Source organism: Cherax quadricarinatus, chromosome 85, assembly GCF_038502225.1.
Source record: "Cherax quadricarinatus isolate ZL_2023a chromosome 85, ASM3850222v1, whole genome shotgun sequence".
NCBI classification, from domain to species: Eukaryota; Metazoa; Arthropoda; class Malacostraca; order Decapoda; family Parastacidae; genus Cherax; species Cherax quadricarinatus.
Window position 1 is genome coordinate 13450201 of NC_091376.1, and position 19931 is coordinate 13470131.

The 19931-nt window shown below is 39.2% G+C and overlaps 1 protein-coding gene across 4 annotated transcripts in view; it reads left to right on the forward strand.

The window, feature by feature from the left end:
• LOC128703202 (uncharacterized) overlaps positions 1–19931 on the forward strand; it is a gene marked incomplete at its 3' end in the record, with an annotated part of 32405 nt that overhangs the window by 412 nt on the left and 12062 nt on the right. For 2 of the 4 annotated variants that reach the window (XM_070103427.1, XM_070103429.1), the window contains 5 exon segments: positions 1730–1888; positions 3360–3879; positions 5765–5884; positions 9188–9334; positions 18608–18849. In XM_070103427.1, the coding sequence (XP_069959528.1) occupies positions 1740–1888; positions 3360–3879; positions 5765–5884; positions 9188–9334; positions 18608–18849 (1178 nt within the window). 4 annotated transcript variants of the gene reach the window in all.

The window sequence follows — 19931 nt, forward strand, 5'->3', positions numbered from 1 at the left end:
GTGTAAGATGAGGGTGATGGCAAGGCGTCAACTCGTCCCTCTGGCTGGCCCACTCTCTCCCACGGCCATCGTGTGTAGGAATCTTGCCCCATGCTCACACATCTCCATCTTTATGTATTTGAAACATTTCTTGTGTTCGTGTAATGTTCTTTGATTTAGATAGTTTTTTAATAAAAATGTTAAATTTAAAACGAGAGAGAAAATATGATCAAGGGGTAACTAAAGAATTTGAGGTGTACCCCCCTTTCGTGCAGTTTTACTTTCAAATTTTACTTTATGTAGTTGAATTCAGATTCCGTTAAGTGCTTCTAGATTTCCTAGTAAACTTTAAAAAGTGTCAGAATTATTATTAACGAACAAGAGGAAAAAGATTGTAATTTTATGGTTGAAATATGCCTGTTGTTCGACAGGACCCTGAATAGATGGAAATTAATATTCAATAGCTTTGTTTTACCTTCAGAGAGGGGGAAGCTGCCTTGATGTCGATGATGGGCTCGTGATCCAAGAAGTGGAACTACCTTCTTTTCATGGATCAAACCTCTTTATTTCCCATTCCTCAGGTGCTGCCTGATCTCCATTTGAAACAAGTCAGTGTTTGACTTTATTGGGTTATCCTAAGTTAATTTACACTTAAGTTTCTCTGTAACACAAATGTAAAAATCTAAACTTGTATATTGATTCTGAATAAAAACATACTTATGGGTTTGTTTTTTCATGTATTTAATGTTAAAAAGTTTCATAGACATTACTATTGGCTCCTTGACTGGCTGCATGAAGTTGGCATCACAGAATAATTTTTCCCATGTTGATTTTGATTCTTAACCCTTTCCAGACTTGAGGCAAGGTAGTTTAGGCACAGGATGAGAGCAATTTTTTAAAACTTAATTATGATATTTGAATTTTTTGTAGTGTTTCCTATACATCAGTTCTCTTGTACCCATGTTCAGGATAAAACCATATCATCTTGTTTTGAATAGCTAGTAATCTCGTATTTGAGATTTTTATTGAGATTTTTACAAGAGTAGAGCTCAGTGTTGAGCAAGAGTAGGAGTCTACTCATTGTATAGGAGCCTAACATGGGCCTTGTTCATTATGATTGCTTATAAAGGACAGTGTTTATTAACCATTTTGTAAATGACTCCAGTTCAAATACTGTATTGACTGGCACTTAACAGGGCAGTGTCGTAAACATACAGTATGAGTTTGCATTTAAAACAGAATAGGCCTGGATTCAAACTTGGGTCCTTATGTTAACACTAGCCACAAGTAATTTTTTTATATAAAAAAACAACAGTTCCATATAATATTTGATTGCCATTAAACAAAACAGCTTTCAGGATATAGAAAGATCACTACTGCATTGTGCTGTATGTTGCTTTGTTGGGATATCAGAAATAAGTCACTTTGATTTTTATGGGCTGTCCTAGGTAATTTACATATATGTTGTTGTGTATAATAATTGTACTTTTATGTACCTGTACCGAAATAAACTTACTGGATTCAGTTTTTCAACTCAAGACTGGTACATTCTGTTTTCCAAAGTTATTCCTATGAGTTTTGCATGGTACTCTACGCATACAAGGAGCTTCACATGTCTATCTTCAAGTACACTGTCTATAAATATGTATTATTTACACATTATTTAAGTAATGTTTCTTAGTAAAGAGATATTTGAATTAATTTCAGCGATTTGGTTACAGTATTAATGCAAGTTCATTTATGTTTGTAGATACATTACTATGGCTTCATCTTCCAAGAAGATTACCTACACAAGTGATTTTAAGCTTAAAGTCTTGGATTATTATTTCAAAAATGGAGGTGATGAGAACTTTGGACTTAAAAAAAAAACTGCAGGCCATTTCAATATTGACAAGAAGACAATTAACCGGTAAGCTAATAATTTAGTAAATTACTGTATATGAAAACTTTGTTAACAATGTTGATGCCATCCTTCTGTTGACAAGAAATCTGAAAATTATTGGTAGGAATCATATAGTATTGTATAGTAATTGAATTTATTAGCAGGTAACTCTTCAGTTATTATTATTATAATCATAACTAAGAACTAAGCCCAGAAGGGTCATACAGTGTGTGGTGTGTGGTAACTCTTCAAGGGGGCTGCCTTTTTATATATACAGCCTCTCCTGACTTAACAAATGAGTTCCATTCCTAAGACTTATGTCCTAAAACAAACTCGTCACTAAGCAAGGAGCATACTATAATAGTAGTGGGTTTGTGTCATCCATCTTTGATATTGTTTTAACCCCTTCAGGGTCCAAGGCCCAAATCTGAAGTGGTGCCCCAGTGTCCAAGAATTTTCAGAAAAAAAAAAATTGTTATTTTTTCTTATGAAATGGTAGAGAATCTTTTTGTGAAGGTAATAAAACAAAAAGTACGAAATTTGATGGAAAATTGACGAAATTATGCTCTCGCAAATTTTGATGTGTCAGCGATATTTACAAATCGGTGATTTTGCTGACTTTGACTCCCATTTTAGACCAATTACATTATTCCAGTCAACCAAATTCCTAGCTATTTCACTAGTATTACTTCTATTCTATCGATTGAGCACAAGAAATCGCCAAGTCAACTGTTTCAACTACAAATTAAAGTGATCGGAAATTGTTAATTTGGCCAATTTAACACAAAGTTCAAAATATTCCAATTTCAAAATAGGGTCCAGAATAAACAGTGTAGGTATTCCTGGAACTAAACTAACATTTCCTCTGTTCATTAGTTACGTTTTGAGGCTTTACAAATAAATTCCATTTTGATTTTTTATTCACATAATGAATTTTTATTCACACCAAAAAATAGAAGGTTTACTGTTATGCAATACTGTAATAATTGTATAAATATCATCACCATATTTGTGAATGCATATTAGACCCACCAGCTGGCGTGTATTAGATGTGTGAGGTCGTTTGTTTACTCTTGAATATCGGCAAAAATTTAACATTTCTGCTACTTTGAGCTCAGCTTCAAGCCATTTCCAGTGCTAAAACCAATCAAAATCATCTCTATTTCTGTAATATGTCTTCCATTCTATCAAATGAGACCAAGAAATCGCAAATACAACTATAAAAAACATACGAAAAAACACTGCAAAGTCGCTGTTTTAATCAAAAAATCATGATTTCATTTTTTTTCTCTGCAGTGTACTGCAGGATCTGTTTTATGTGGTGCACACATACCACATAGATGTATTCTCTCATATCTAGGCCCAAATGTACCACTCACAGTTTATTGAACCGTTTCAGCAGTAAAAATACCCAACTGAGGCACATGTGTCTTACTCCTCATACTGTAGCAGTTCTCTGTGAAAGATTGTAATATACAATGTATTATTTTTCCTACAGAATGTTAAACAACCCTGACATGGTGAAGCGGGCTAGAAAGCTTTTGACAAAGAAAGTCACTGGCAGTACCAAAGGAGCGGCTGCTGCTCGCCATGGAGGTACTAAGGCTACTGCCAAAGGTGCTAAAGCTAGTGGCAGTAAACTTGGCACATCGGGGGGCAAACTTGGCTCATCGGGGGCCAAACTTGGCTCGTCGGGGGCCAAACTTGGCTCATCAGGGACCAAACTTAGCTCATCGGGCACCAAACTTGGCTCGTCGGGGGCAAAGCTTAACTCATCCAGACCTGCCATGTCTGGAGGCAAACTTGGCAGCGCTGGCACTTCAGGCAGAGTAGCAGGCTCTAGTTACGCTTGTGCCGCAAACACCAGCAGTAGCACTCTAAAAACACCTACCTCATCTTCCATCAGTACAAAACACATGGGCGGTAGTGGCAGTAACCAAGGCAGCAGCGGCAATGCAACAAATGCTGCGACCAAGTCCAACTCCTCCAAGATAAAATATATGGGTCAGGAAGGCAGTGTACGTATTGAATTTTTTTGTACTGGATATAATGAAACTTAAATTCATTGCACCACAGGGCTTTAGTTTAAAAAAAATTATATATTGAGGGGGAGGGTGGCAACACTGTAAGATCATTCATTAGCTGGGTAATGAGAGGTGATTAGGTGTAATCCAAGGAAGGAGAGGGTAGCCACAATTCCATCGATCAAGAGCCCTTCAGTTAAAGCAGAAACAATAGATGTTGAATATTTTTATTACCTACTAAATTTATCAAGTGATGTACATTACAACCTCAGTTTTTTAACCATAGTGTAGGCACACCTCAGGCAAGACAGTGATGGAGTGAATGATGATGAAAGTGTTTCTCCTTTTTTGAGTCGCCCATCCTTGGTGAGAAACAGTTGATGTACTAATAAAAAAAATAACCTGTACATGCATATGGCAATTACCAATTTCTAAACCTAGTTGAATCTTAATCACTATGCAAAACCCAACTTACATAACACCAGAATCATGTGACCTCATTGTCTACCTCAGTGTTATTCACTAATTTTTGCAAGAGAGCCACTTCGGTTACACACATTGATTGAGAGAGCCGCAGCTACTGCAAGTTAGCATAACTCGACTAAATTAAGTAGTACTGAGCTGCTAGTGCAATATAGTAAATGAGAAAAATTAGACATGGTAATATTAGCCTGCATATTTTGTTATTAATAGCAAAATAAAGACCAAACTTACTTAATGCTGTGATGAGCGGAAGTGTGCTAGCTGCTGCTTAACTCAAATCGATCCATCATAACGGACACTACTTGACTGCACTTTGGTTTCAAGTAAAACTAGCCCATCGCAGCTAGCTTCCACAAGCAGCAACAGTTAAGTCGTTACTTTCATATATGTTGCCGCAGTCTCAAATATCTGTTGCCTATTTTCAAACACAAATCTCCAAGAGTAACAAAATACGTCCAGTCTCCCCCGAAAGCTTGAACTTGACTGATTCAGAGAGACCACCGACGCCTAGAGCTAGACGTGTCCCTGATCAGTTTCCTGTAGTGGACACGTATGATTTCTGTACGACTAGGGTAGGGATGTTAGAATGTTGTCTCTTACTGTGACTTCATCTTCCATCTCACCTCATGAAAATATGTATCTTACTTGAAAAATTATTTTTCTATATATTTTTTTTATTAATTTACATATTTTTCGAGAGCCATGAATTGAGTCATCGCGAGCTGCCAGCGGCTCGCGAGCCGCGCAATGAATACCACTGGTCTACCTGATCTCATCCCAATAAGCTTCACTTGCATTTTTCAGGTCACTATGGGTCACTCAAACTCCTCTTTCTGCCCCCCCCCCTCTTTTTTTTTTTAAACATGGCCATTTCTCACCAAGGCAATGTGACCCGAAAAAGAAGAAACACACATCATCACTCTCTCCATCACTCTCTTACCAGAGGTATGCCAATACCACAGTTAAAGAATTGCAACATACTTCCACCCCTCTCTACCTCCGTGTGTTAGAAATGTAAATATGTCCTAGTGTTTGCTCACTTGAACCAGTCTATCGGTATCAGTTACCAAGGTTTATACCAAGTAATGGGTTATCTTAGGTAATTTATGCTATATATGATAGTTGTACTTATGTGTACCTGTGCCTAAATAAACATACTTTTATTATAAAGAAGAGTGTAAAGCAAGCAGTTGATAAATGTGAACAAGTTGAAAGAGAGAGAGAGAGAGAGGGAATTATGACTTAATATTTGTTTGCTAATAATGAGCAACATGGCTGAGTGTAAATACAGAAATTTCATTACTGTAATGCTGTATTTGTGCATGTAAGAGGCATAGTGTATTCTGAGGAATCATTGTATACTTGATTTTATAAAAAATTCATTTTACATTTGTAGGGAGTTCAAGTTTTTGATCTGCCAGAAGACCCTGACTACTCTCTTCTAAAGCGCTCAATCAATGCCTCTGCTAATGGAGTTGCAAATATTGCTAGATTACTTGTTACTGCAACAGAAGAGGTAAGTCAAAAGAGAATGGCTGTACTTATGTTTAAAATTTAGAGTTTGCTCTTGGAATGCTTAGAAAACACACAAACCCTCATAGAGGAGAATGAAACTTCTGATGTTTTGGTCTGACTTGAACCATTAACTAGTCACACAGAAGCGTGAAGGGAAGGGAGCACTACTACTATTTGACTACTTCCTCCTCTTGTTCGTCTGCTGGCCCCGCCCTCTTGTATATATACAGCCTCTCCTCACTTAACGACAGAGCTCCGTTCCGTCGTAAATGAATTTGTTGTTAAGTGAGAAGCATACTATAATGATCGTGGGTTTGTGTCATTCATCTTTAATATTGTTTTAATGTCGCCTTTGCACCATTTATAACATTTCTGGTATATTTTTAAATGTTTACACAGTACAGTGGACCCTCGACCAACGATATTAATCCGTTCCTGAGAGCTCATCGTTAATCGAAATTATCGTTAGTTGAGTTAATTTTCCCCATAAGAAATAATGGAAATCAAATTAATCCATGAAAAAAAAAAATTTACCACATGAAATATTAATTTTAATACACACAAACTGAAGAAGACATGTACAATTACATGACACTTACCTTTATTGAAGATCTGGTGATGATTGATGGGATGGGAGGAGGGGAGAGTGTGGATGGTGTTAGTGTTTAGAAGGGGAATCCCCTTCCATTAGGACTTGAGGTGTCAAGTCCTTTTCCAGGGTTACTTCCCTTCTTTTAATGCCACTAGGAGCAGCTTGAGAGTCACTGGACCTCTGTCGCACAACATATCTGTCCATAGAGGCCTGTACCTGCCGTTCCTTTATGACATTCCTAAAGTGTTTCACAACATTGTCAGTGTCACAATTAAACACTTGTTCAGTTTTCAATTCTTCACTGTCTATGTACTCCTTGAATTCCTGCACATATTTTTCAGCTGCTTTTTGGTCCGAACTGAGAGCCTCACCATGCCTTATCACACTATGTATGCCACTACGATTCTTAAATCTCTCAAACCAACCTTTGCTGGCCTTAAATTCACTCACATCACCACTAGTTGCAGGCATTTTTCTAATTAAATCGTCATGCAACTTCCTAGCCTTTTCACATATGATCGCTCGAGAGATGCTATCTCCTGCTATCTGTTTTTCGTTTATCCACACCAATAACAGTCTCTCAACATCTTCTATCACTTGCAATCTCAGTTTCGAAAACATAGTTGCACCTTTGGCAAGAACAGCTTCCTCGATTGCCGTTTTCTTGGCCACAATAGTAGCGATGGTTGATTGGGGTTTTGTGTACAACCTGGCCAGTTCAGAGACACGCACTCCACTTTCATATGTAGCAATGATCTCTTTCTTCATATCCATAGTAATTCTCACCCTTTTTGCTGTAGGGTTGGCACTAGAAACTTTCTTGGGGCCCATGGTGACTTATTTTGCAGGTGCAATCACTAAAAACGCTGTGATAATATGAAATGTTCCGATTGTATGTTTGGATGGGACCGCGGCGGCTGGCTGGCTTGTAAACACTGGCCACAAGTGGACGCGTCTCGAACGGAATGAATCGTGTTGGTCGAGTTTTTTAGCGCTAGTTGAGGCAAAATTTTTGCGTTAAAATGTATTGCTAGTCGGATTTGACGTTAGACGATGCCATCGTTGGTCGAGGGTCCACTGTTATGTACTGTATATTGTAATAAACAGATTAGAGAAAATCAGCTCTAATATACATTATTTAAGTATGCATAGTGGTCAGAGAGCCCGTCGTAAGTCTGAGTCGTCGGTAAACAAGTACATTGCTAAATGAGAAGAGGGTGTACTGACTCCCTTTCTTTTGTGCTTCTCTGTGACTAGTTATTGGTCCAAGTCGGACAAAAAACGTTGTTATAAATTTTATTCTCCCATGTTTAGGTTATTTGTGTATTGCTCCAGTCATGGTATTGTGCCTTTTTCTTTGTTTGGAAAGCATTTCAACCAAGGTTAGTGCAGATCAGTTTAGGTGATTCAGAGCCTGTTCCTCTGAAAGCATCCTTGTTTGGTAATATAAAAAATTTGGGCGCAGAAATATTTTGCTAAATTTTCCATGTACAATACTGTTGAAAAGTTTCATAATTACAAAAAATAAAGCTCTCCTTTTTGTATTTCCAGTCTGATCTGTGTTTCATTGATGTATATAGAGAGGAGAAGGGAGGTGATATTTTTGGTGTGAGGAGAAAAAAGTGTTAATCTGTGGTAGCCTCTATTTCTACAATCTTTGATTCTGTCTACTCTTTGTAAATAAACAAAACCTCTGCTCCAAATGCTACTGTTAATGCTTGTCACATTTCTGAGCATGGCTTCAGTTTGTAAGCAGAAATAGTGAGATTTCAGTGGGTAAATTTCAGTTGCATTGATATGTATTATTTTTATTTGATGGTTTTCATACCAATTGTGGTATAATTCATTTACTGTGATTTCTGTTTTTTGTCAGAGTAGGTTCCCAACTTGTGATTTCATTCTTGTGTAAGTGTTTAACACTTCTTGGTCCCATCACTTGCTAATTATGTTTTGCTTCTGACAGGATTAATGCATTTTTTCTGTCATGATCATCTAAGATGCCAGGTAAATCCTACAAACTTGTACTTAGATTTAGTTTACTCATGCCTTTATTTTCATGTGTTCTTAATAAATCCTATTTCTGTAATACTTCCTTTCCTATTTTAGAAGTCTATGGGGTCGAAAATCCCTGGAACCATTAACAGATTTAACCTCAGGGCTTCAGTCTTGACATGATGCATGCTATAATCATCAGGGCCACAATGTTCTCTTATCAGGTCTATATTCCAAAATACCATGCCTTGGAACCTGATGGGGTGTTTAGGAAGGTCTAGGTCAGAGTGATCTCCAGAACCTGTCATTTGTGGCTTTCCACATATAGTAGAGAGAAAAAGGGTCTATTCTTGAATGCAATATTCAGGGTCTTCTTGCCCAGAAAAATGGCCTATTCTTGGATGCAATATTCAGGGTCTTCTTGCCCTGATCCACTGGGAGGCCTGGTCAAGGACTGGGGTCGCGGAGGCGTCGACCCTTGAAACAACCTCCAGGTAGGTAGGTAGGCTGACTTCAGCTAACCCCCACAATTAGGTGTGGGACTTCACTCAGGATCTGCAGTGGGAATTGTATCTGGGCCAACTAGTTGTATAGCATTTCACTTTCAAAGACCTTTTCTCTGTCTTACAGTTCCTGTCTCTGAGAAAATAATAAATATTCATGCTTTCAAATTAATTAAGGTTACAGTGGTTCTACAAATTTATTTGTGTTTTCTTTCAGGTCCGCAAAATCATCCTTAATGAATGTGACATGATAATAGAGTGCAAAGTTTGCCACAATCTTTTCCGTTCAGTGGTCAACTTTTTAGCACATAAGAGAATATACTGCCAAGAAGAGTTTGCTGATGTTAGAACACTGTTTCACAAAGTAAGTGGTCAGATGCTTATCTAGTGCAGTGTATAGAGTCTGCCTCCACTACTTCTTCACTGAGATCATTCCACTTTCCACCCCAAGATTAAGAAACACTTCTGACATCCATTTTCCTCAACTGTGTCTTTAACTTACAGCTGTGTTCCTAAATTCATCATTTCTTCCTTGTCAATTTCCCTTAGTATTTTGTATGCTGTTATCTATATATATATTCTATTCTCTGATGTCATAGATTTAATTCCATTAGCCTCCCTCATAGTTCATGTACCTTAACTCATAAATATTCTTGTTGCATACTTCTACTTTTCTCGTTTCTTAAAATGTTTCCTCAAGTGTGGGTTCCATACTGGTGCTATATACTCCAAGATGGGCCTGACCATGGAATATGTTGATCTGTATATTTTAACCTCTAAGTTGCATTTTAGCAGATGAAAAGGACCTCAGTTGGAGATCCATATACAGGCCAGCTTTATTTTCCGTGTTCCTGCTTCCACGTGTGTTACTGTTAGTGTTACTCATTTTAAGAACTGTATTTAATAAGACCTTAGTGTCCTGTGGCTTGGTAGGCAATGCTCTCATCTCACACACTGAGTGTCTGTGGTTCAATCCCTGACAAGGGTGGAAATGTTGGGCATGTTTCCTTACACCTGCTGTCCTTGTTCACCTAGCAGTAAATGGACGGTACCTGGGTGTTAGTCAATTGGTGTGGGTTGCATCCGGAGGAACAAGATTGAATGACCCCAATGGAAATAAGCCACAGAGTCCTCGATGGTGCACTGACTTTCTTGGGTTATCCTGGGTGGTTAACCCTTCAGGTTATGAATCCAAACAAATCTTATCTTAATGTAAGGTAGCTCAGTGGTAATGAATTTGGCTTGCAGTCAAAGGACTTGGATTCAGTCCCAGGTGGTCCAAGATATACATGTTTTCCTGTTACCCTGCTGTAAATAGGTACTTGTGTGTTAACTCAGTTAATCCTAGGGAAAAGGATTCCTTGGGTACTGCTCGGCTTTGAAATGAGTTGAGACTCAATAAGTAATCTTATCCTGTAAATACAGTGATGTTTTAAAAAAAGTGTTATCAAGGTGTTATCTTTGTACCATATCTGAGTCCAGGTAATGTAAGATGACCTGGCTAGAGACTATGACCGAGAAGATTTATTTGTTGATGGGAACATATACAGAATATAACTAAATATTTTAATTGTTTCCAACATTGCTTAATGAAAACCTTGACATATAGGATTGGGAGATGGTGAACTGAAAGATGTTATACAATTCTGTAAGAGCAGAGTTTTCTGATAAGTGTTTTAATGGCTAAAGAGTGAAATCAAAACATGACAAGTTCATCAGTGATAGAGGCTGAGTAAGAGATAAAATACATAATGAATGAGTTATTGAAAGCATAAATATGGGTAAAGCTTTTGAGGGTCAGGTTGATTTGTTTGAGAAAATGGCTTTTCTGTAAATACCAATGATAATTGAGATTATTCATTAGATAAGTGGTAGGATAATTACAGTACCATTAGTAAAGGTTGAATTGTATTGACAAGATTTGATATTCTGAGCTACTAAATTTTTTTTTTTTTAACAAGTCAGCCATCTCCCACCAAGGCAGGGTGACCCAAAAAGAAAGAAAATCCCCAAAAAGAAAATATTTTCATCATCATTCAACACTTTCGCCTCACTCACACATAATCACTCTTTTTGCAGAGGTGCTCAGAACACAACAGTTTAGAAGCATATGTACTTCCCATTTCCAGGACTCAAGTCCAGCTATATAAAAATAACTGGTTTCCCTGAATCCCTTCACTAAATATTACCCTGCTCACACTCCAACAGAGTGTCAGGTCCCAAATACCATTTGTCTCCATTCACTCCTATCGAACACGCTCATGCATGCCTGCTGGAAGTCCAAGCCCCTCACCCACAAAACCTCCCTTACCCTTTTCTTCCAACCTTTTAAAGGATGTCAAGGACGACCCCTACCCCGCCTGCCTTTCCCTACAGATTTAAATGCTTTCCATGTCATTCTACTTTGATCCATTCTCTCTAAATGACCAAACCACCGCAACAGCCCCTCTTCAGCCCTCTGACTTATACTTTTATTAACTCCACACCTAATTTCCACACTCCGAATTTTCTGCATAATATTTACACCACACATTGCCCTTAGACAGGACATCTCCACTGCCTCTAACCACCTCCTCACTGCTGCATTCACAATCCAAGCTTCACACCCATATAAGAGTGTTGGTACTACTATACTTTCATACATTCCCTCCTTTGCCTCCATAGATAACGTTTTTTGTCTCCACATATACCTCAACGCACCATTCACCTTTTTTTCCTCGTCAATTTTGTGATTAACCTCATCCTTCATAAATCCATCCGCCGACACGTCAACTCCCTTCTTGAAAATAAGACACATGTGCAACATCTGGGTATCTTTATTGTAGACGTTTTGCCATCCAGTGGCTTTATCAATACAAATTCTAGGACATAGCTTGAAGACAGTAGGACTATATACAGAAGATGAGGTAATCAGTCCCTCAACCTAGGAGTAGGTGTGAAGAGCACCATAGCCGTGGAGATTCTGAAGCAGAAGCAAGGAGCCTGGCGCTTATATAGTAACGTCAGGTGTAGCAGATGAGGGTATAGTCACTGGTAGGCGGGATTCCCCAGTGGAAGTAGGTCCTTCCCAAAGAGATGGGTTAGTTGTAGTAGGAGTTGTCGTAGTCGTGAAGGTTATGTACATGTCCTCAGAATCAAGATTCCATGATGTTGCAGTGTCTGACAAGTTGTACAAGAATGATATATAATACCGACAAGATGAAATTAAGACACATGTGCAACATCTGGGTATCTTTATTGTAGACGTTTCGCCATCCAGTGGCTTTATCAATACAAATTCTAGGACATAGCTTGAAGACAGTAGGACTATATACAGAAGATGAGGTAATCAGTCCGTCAACCTAGGAGTAGGTGCGAAGAGCACCATAGTCGTGGAGATTCTGAAGCAGAAGCAAGGAGCCTGGCGCTTATACAGGTCTCCCTCAACATTCACGTTTTCAGCTTTCGCGGGCTTCGCACATTCGCGAATTCCCAACCGCCAAATTCCCAACCGCCAAATTCCCAGCCGCCAAATCATATTCAAGTTTCCCGCCACCTGCGAGTCCCTACTACCCTCCCTCCGACCCCCGCAACTGGCAGCCAGCCCTCCCACCACTCAGTGTGGTGAGTGTTTTGTTTGTTCATTATTTGCTATTAAACTGCAGTATAAATAATGTAAACCCATTCATGACTGCATATTGGAATGGTTATTCGGACAGGTATTAGACGGTGACATGTGTTTACTCTTGAACACAGCAAAGAATCAAACATTTCTGCTACTGCTAATAATAACAATAGTAATAATAATAATAAATACGATATAATTGAAGAAGGAAGTTGTACAAAAATACGAGGGAGTTGTTGACACATCGTCAGTGTGGCTTTGTTTATGCTGGAGTGAGCATTAGTCTCCCTGCTCTTCCAAACATTTCACAATAATTCATTGTGTTTGGTACTTGTAGATTGAGTGCGACTGGAGTGGTAGAGGCAGTGGTTGAGGCAGCTGTTGAGGCAGCGATTGAGGCAACTGTTGAAGCAGCGACTGAGGCAGTGGGTGAGGCAGCTGGTGAGGAAGCGATTGAGGCAGTGGTATTTAAGAACATACATGTTATTAATAATAATAATACATGTTATTAATATGTACTATTATTATTTATAACATATATGTTATTAAATACCACTGCCTCAACCGCTGAATTATTGTGAAATGTTTGGAAGAGCAGGGAGACTAATGCTCACTCCAGCATAAACAAAGCCTCACTGACGATGTGTCAACCACTCCCTCGTATTTTTGTACAATTTCCTTCTTCAATTATATCGTATTATTATTCTTATATTATTATTATTATTATTATTATTATTATTATTATTATTACTATTGTTATTATTAGCAGTAGCAGAAATGTTTGATTCTTTGCTGTGTTCAAGACTAAACACATGATGTCACCATCCAATACCTGTCCGAATAGCCATTCCAATATGCAGTCATGAATGGGTTTACATTATTTATACTGTAGTTTAATAGCAAATAATGAACAAACAAAACACTCACCACACTGAGTGGTGGGAGGGCTGGCTGCCAGTTGCGGGGGTCGGACGGAGGGTAGTAGGGACTCGCAGTGGTTGGGGAATGGTGGAGGCATTGGTGGAGTCTGTGGTATTTAATAACATACCTGTTATTAAAGCATAACATGTATATATTTAGTACAATTTACGACATTTTCATGTATTTTATGATTGTTCATGGTTCAACAAGTTAAGGAAGCAGTATTGTATTATATTTCCCTACAATATATTGGGGCACCAAACATTCACGGTTTTTCAACATTCGCGAAGCTCTTGATCCCCTAACCCTCGCGAATGTTGAGGGAGACCTGTATAGTAACGTCAGGTGTAGCAGACGAGGGTATAGTCACTGGTAGGCGGGATTCCCCAGTGGAAGTAGGTCCTTCCCAAAGAGATGGGTTAGTTGTGGTAGTAGTTGTCGTAGTCATGAAGGTTATGTACATGTCCTCAGAATCAAGATTCCATGATGTTGCAGTGTCTGACAAGTTGTACAAGAATGGTATATAATACCGACAAGATGAAATTAAGACACATGTGCAACATCTGGGTATCTTTATTGTAGTCGTTTCGCCATCCAGTGGCTTTATCAATACAAATTCTAGGACATAGCTTGAAGACAGTAGGACTATATACAGAAGATGAGGTAATCAGTCCCTCAACCTAGGAGTAGGTGCGAAGAGCACCATAGTCGTGGAGATTCTGAAGCAGACGCAAGGAGCCTGGCGCTTATATAGTAACGTCAGGTGTAGCAGACAAGGATATAGTCACTGGTAGGCGGGATTCCCCAGTGGAAGTAGGTCCTTCCCAAAGAGATGGGTTAGTTGTAGTAGTAGTTGTCGTAGTCGTGAAGGTTATGTACATGTCCTCAGAATCAAGATTCCATGATGTTGCAGTGTCTGACAAGTTGTACAAGAATGGTATATAATACCGACAAGATGAAATTAAGACACGTGCAACATCTGGGTATCTTTATTGTAGTCGTTTCGCTATCCAGTGGCTTTATCAGTACAAATTCTAGGACATAGCTTGAAGACAGTAGGACTATATACAGAAGATGAGGTAATCAGTCCCTCAACCTAGGAGTAGGTGCGAAGAGCACCATAGTCGTGGAGATTCTGAAGCAGAAGCAAGGAGCCTGGCGCTTATATAGTAACGTCAAGTGTAGCAGACGAGGGTATAGTCACTGGTAGGCGGGATTCCCCAGTGGAAGTAGGTCCTTCCCAAAGAGATGGGTTAGTTGTAGTAGTAGTTGTCGTAGTCGTGAAGGTTATGTACATGTCCTCAGAATCAAGATTCCATGATGTTGCAGTGCCTGACAAGTTGTACAAGAATGGTATGTAATACCGACAAGATGAAATTAAGACACATGTGCAACATCTGGGTATCTTTATTGTAGACGTTTTGCCATCCAGTGGCTTTATCAATACAAATTCCACGACTACAACAACTACTACTACAACTAACCCATCTCTTTGGGAAGGACCTACTTCCACTGGGGAATCCCGCCTACCAGTGACTATACCCTCGTCTGCTACACTTGACGTTACTGTATAAGCGCCAGGCTCCTTGCTTCTGCTTCAGAATCTCCACGACTATGGTGCTCTTCGCACCTACTCCTAGGTTGAGGGACTGATTACCTCATCTTCTGTATATAGTCCTACTGTCTTCAAGCTATGTCCTAGAATTTGTATTGATAAAGCCACTGGATGGCGAAACGTCTACAATAAAGATACCCAGATGTTGCACATGTGTCTTAATTTCATCTTGTCAGTATTATATACCATTCTTGTACAACTCCCTTCTTCCATACTCCTCCTCCCCAATTTGATATCCAATTTTTCTTTATCTAAATCATTCGATACCCTCATCACCTTACTCTTTTCTATATTCACTTTCATCTTTCTACCTTTACACACACTCCCAAACTCATCCACTAACCTTTGCAATTTTTCTTTAGAATCTCCCATAAGCACAGTATCATCAGCAAAAAGCAACTGTGTCAATTCCCATTTTGTATTTGATTCCCCATAATTTAATTCCACCCCTCTCCCCAACACCCTAGCATTTACTTCTTTTACAACCCCATCTATAAATATATTTAACAGCCATGGTGACATTACACATCCCTGTCTAAGACCTACTTTTACCAGGAAGTAGTCTCCCTCTCTTCTACACACCCTAACCTGAGCATCACTATCCTCATAAAAACTCTTTACAGCATTTAGTATCTTACCACCTATTCCACATACTTGCAACATCTGCCACATTGCTCCCCTATCCACTCTATCATTTGCCTTTTCTAAATCCATAAATGAAATAAAAACTTCCCTACCTTTATCTAAATACTGTTCATATACAGTGGACCCTCAACCAGCGATATTAATCTGTTCCTGAGAGCTCATCGTTAATCGAAATAATCGTTAGTCAAGTTAATTTTCCCCATAAGAAATAATAGAAATCAAATTAATCCGTGCAAGACTCCCCAAAGTATTGAAAAAAAAAATTTTACCACATGAAATATTAATTTTAACACACAAACTGAAGAAGACATGCACAGTTACATGACACTTACCTTTATTGAAGATCTGGTGATGATTGATGGGATGGGAGGAGGGGAGACCGTTGATCTTCTTAGTGTTTAGAAGGGGAATCCCCTTCCATTAGCACTTGAGGTAGCAAGTCTTTTTCTGGGATTACTTCCCTTGTTCTTTTAATGCCACTAGGACCAGCTTCAGAGTCACTGGACTTCTGTCACACAACATATCTGTCCATAGATACCTGTACCTCTCGTTCCTTTATGACTTTCCTAAAGTGGTTCACAACATTGTCAGTGTACAGATTGCCAACACGGCTTGCAGTAGTTGTGTCAGGGTGATTTTCATCAAAAAAGGTTTGCACTTCAAGCCACTTTGCACACATTTCCTTAATCTTAGAAGTATGCAACTTCTTCAATTTCTCTATCCCCTCCTCCAAAGCAGTTTCCTCAGGTCTGCCCTCTTGCTGTTCAAGATGATCTAGCAGCTCATCAGTAGTTAGTACTTCATTGTCCTCCTCCACCAGCTCTTCCACATCCTCCCCACTAACCTCCAACCCCAAGGACTTCCCCAATGCCACAATGGATTCCTCAACTGGCATAGGATTCTCAGGGTTAGCCTCAAACCCTTCACAATCCCTTTTGTCTACACATTCTTGCCACAGTTTTTTCCAAGCAGAGTTCAAGGTCCTCTTAGTCACTTCCTCCCAAGCCTTACCTATAATGTTTACACAATTGAGGATGGTAAAATGATCTTTCCAAAACTCTCTTAGAGTCAGTTGAGTTTCTGAGGTCACTACAAAGCACCTTTCAAACATAGCTTTTCTGTACAGTTTCTTGAAGTTGGAAATGACCTGCTGGTCCATGGGCTGCAGGAGAGGAGTGGTATTAGGAGGCAAAAACTTCACCTTAATGAAGCTCGTGTCCCTAGAAAGTCGCTCTGCCAAGTCTGAAGGATGACCAGGAGCATTGTCAAATACCAGGAGGCACTTAAGGTCTAATTTCTTTTCAAATAGGTAATTTTTCACATTGGGGGCAAATGCATGGTGTAACCAGTCATAGAAAAAGTCCCTAGTGACCCATGCCTTACTGTTTGCCCTCCACAGCACACACAAATTAGCCTTGACGACATTGTTTTTCCTGAACACTCTGGGAGTTTCAGAGTGATACACCAATAAAGGCTTCACTTTGCAATCACCACTAGCATTGGCACACATAAACAGAGTAAGCCTGTCTTCCATAGGCTTATGTCCTGGGAGTGCCTTTTCCTCCTGAGTAATGTACGTCCTGCTTGGCATTTTCTTCCAAAACAGGACTGTTTCGTCACAATTAAACACTTGTTCAGGTTTAAGTCCTTCACTGTCTGTGTACTCCTTGAATTCCTGCACATATTTTTCAGCCGCTTTGTGGTCCGAACTGGCAGCCTCACCATGCCTTATCACACTATGAATGCCACTATGCTTCTTAAATCTCTCAAACCAACCTTTGCTGACCTTAAATTCACTCACATCACTAGTTGCTGGCATTTTTTTAATTAAATCGTCATGCAACTTCCTAGCCTTTTCACATATGATCGCTTGAGAGATGCTATCTCCTGCTATCTGTTTCTCGTTTATCCACACCAATAAGAGTCTCTCAACATCTTCTACCACTTGCGATCTCAGTTTCGAAAACATAGTTGCACCTTTGGCAAGAACAACTTCCTTGATTGCCGTTTTCTTGCCCACAATAGTAGCGATGGTTGATTGGGGTTTATTATACAACCTGACAAGCTCAGAGACACGCACTCCACTTTCATACTTAGCAATGATCTCTTTCTTCATCTCCATAGTAATTCTCACCCTTTTTGCTCTAGGGTTAGCACTAGAAGCTTTCTTGGGGCCCATGGTGACTTATTTTGCAGGTGCAATCACTACAAAGGCTGTGATAATATGAAATGTTCCAGTTGTATGTTTGGAAGCGACCGCAGTGGCTGGCTTGTAAACACTGGCATCCACGGGACAAGTGAGGCGCGCTCAGGCCAAAGTGGACGCGTCTCGTACAGAACGAATAGCACTGGTCGGGTTTTTAAGCGCTAGTCGAGGCAAAATTTTTGCATTAAAATGTATCGCTAGTCAGATTTATCGTTAATCGATGCCATCTCTGGTTGAGGGTCCACTGTATATGCTTCAATGTAAACACTTGATCTACACATCCCCTACCCACTCTGAAATCTCCTTGCTCATCCGCAATCCTACATTCTGTCATACCTCTAATTGTTTCAGTTATAACCCTACCGTACACTTTTCCTGGTATACTCAGTAAACTTATTCCTCTATAATTTTTACAATCTCTTTTGTCCCCCTTCCCTTTATATAAAGGGACTATACATGCGCTCTGCCAATCCCTAGATACCTTCCCCTCTTTCAACAAAATATCAAATGCTGGGTACAAATGTTGTTGGTACGACATCGAATTTTGTTTTGAAAACCAGCTCTTTTGTAAGTGATTGGATGCTTTACAGTATCACAAAACTATGAATGAATTTAAGGACTGCAGCTCATAAGAGACTGTCAACAGGATGATGTACAAGGCATCACAAGTCATTCCAATACAGTGTTTGTGGAACCCGAGCCACCCCCTGATGTGCACCCTTCCACCTCCTCTGCACCGGACTTACTGAGCAAACCTGCTAGGAGTGCCATGCAAGGAATGTCAAGGCATACAGGAATTGATTCAATAGCTGCCAAATTGTCCAACAGAAGAAAGCAGCGAGCTGAATCACATGACACTGGCACAGCATCGTCCAAATATTATGAGCGGTAAGAACGTTTTGTTTTGTTTGTGGCTCAAGCATTATAGCTCAGGTTGATTATTATTATATTCTTGGGGAAGCACGACATATAGTATCTTCACCAGGTGCCAGATCAACCCGGCTGTGATAAAAATGTGCATCAGTAGACCACTAGCAGCAACATCCTGGTTGATCAGGCAAGCACTGGATGAGCCTGGCCCATAGCTGGGCTCTGGTAGTAGAAAAACACTTGGAACTCATCAAAGGTATATCAGAGATGGTCATCCAGTGTCTGGGAAATGAAAGGTGTAGCCTTAATTCCTCAGATCAAGAATTCTTAAGGCTCAAGGATCCTTCCTTGAAGGAAGCTCAGGTGGACCCATTTCCCTGTGGCTTATTTGCACTATTAAGATCGCTTGTTTGTACCCCATTCCATCCTAATTCTGGCAGTCACTGTGTCATGCAATCTAGTGGACATTTTATGTTGCCCATACACATAATTTTCTTACCAAAACAAATAACATTAAAGCTAAAATACATTACAATACTACTGTATTACCCATTTTTTAATAATAATCACCAAACAGTTGTAAGGCTCTATTTTGGTCAACATTTGAACAGAAACTTCTACCTTAATTTAGGTATGAAAAGAATTAAAATTACAGATAATAAAAAATTTGGTATTTACTATAAAAAGCATTTAAGGTCAATGTCAAAGTTAATGATCAAATATCTCAGAAAATATTTTTTTTGCCTGGCCTGATTGTGTTGTAACCCGTTCATCTATTTTCACTCTCCTTACAATTGGCATAGGATTTTTACTTCATTGTTGACCTGCTTAATAAAATATCTATACAAATATATCTTAAGATGTAATATTTTGATCATTTAATATATGGCAGCCTTAGAAAAAATGTGATTGTGGTCTGTATAGCTGTCATTGTTGGCAAGTTGTATATAATTTTACCTTGAGGATTAAGCTCTTTTATACAATTGTCAGATTAAGGTTTTTCAGAGGTTTTAATAGTATTTTGATAATTTTCAGAGGTTTTAATAGTATTTTGATAATTTTCCCAGCTTGGGTCCTGTGTTATACAATTGCCAGGTAAA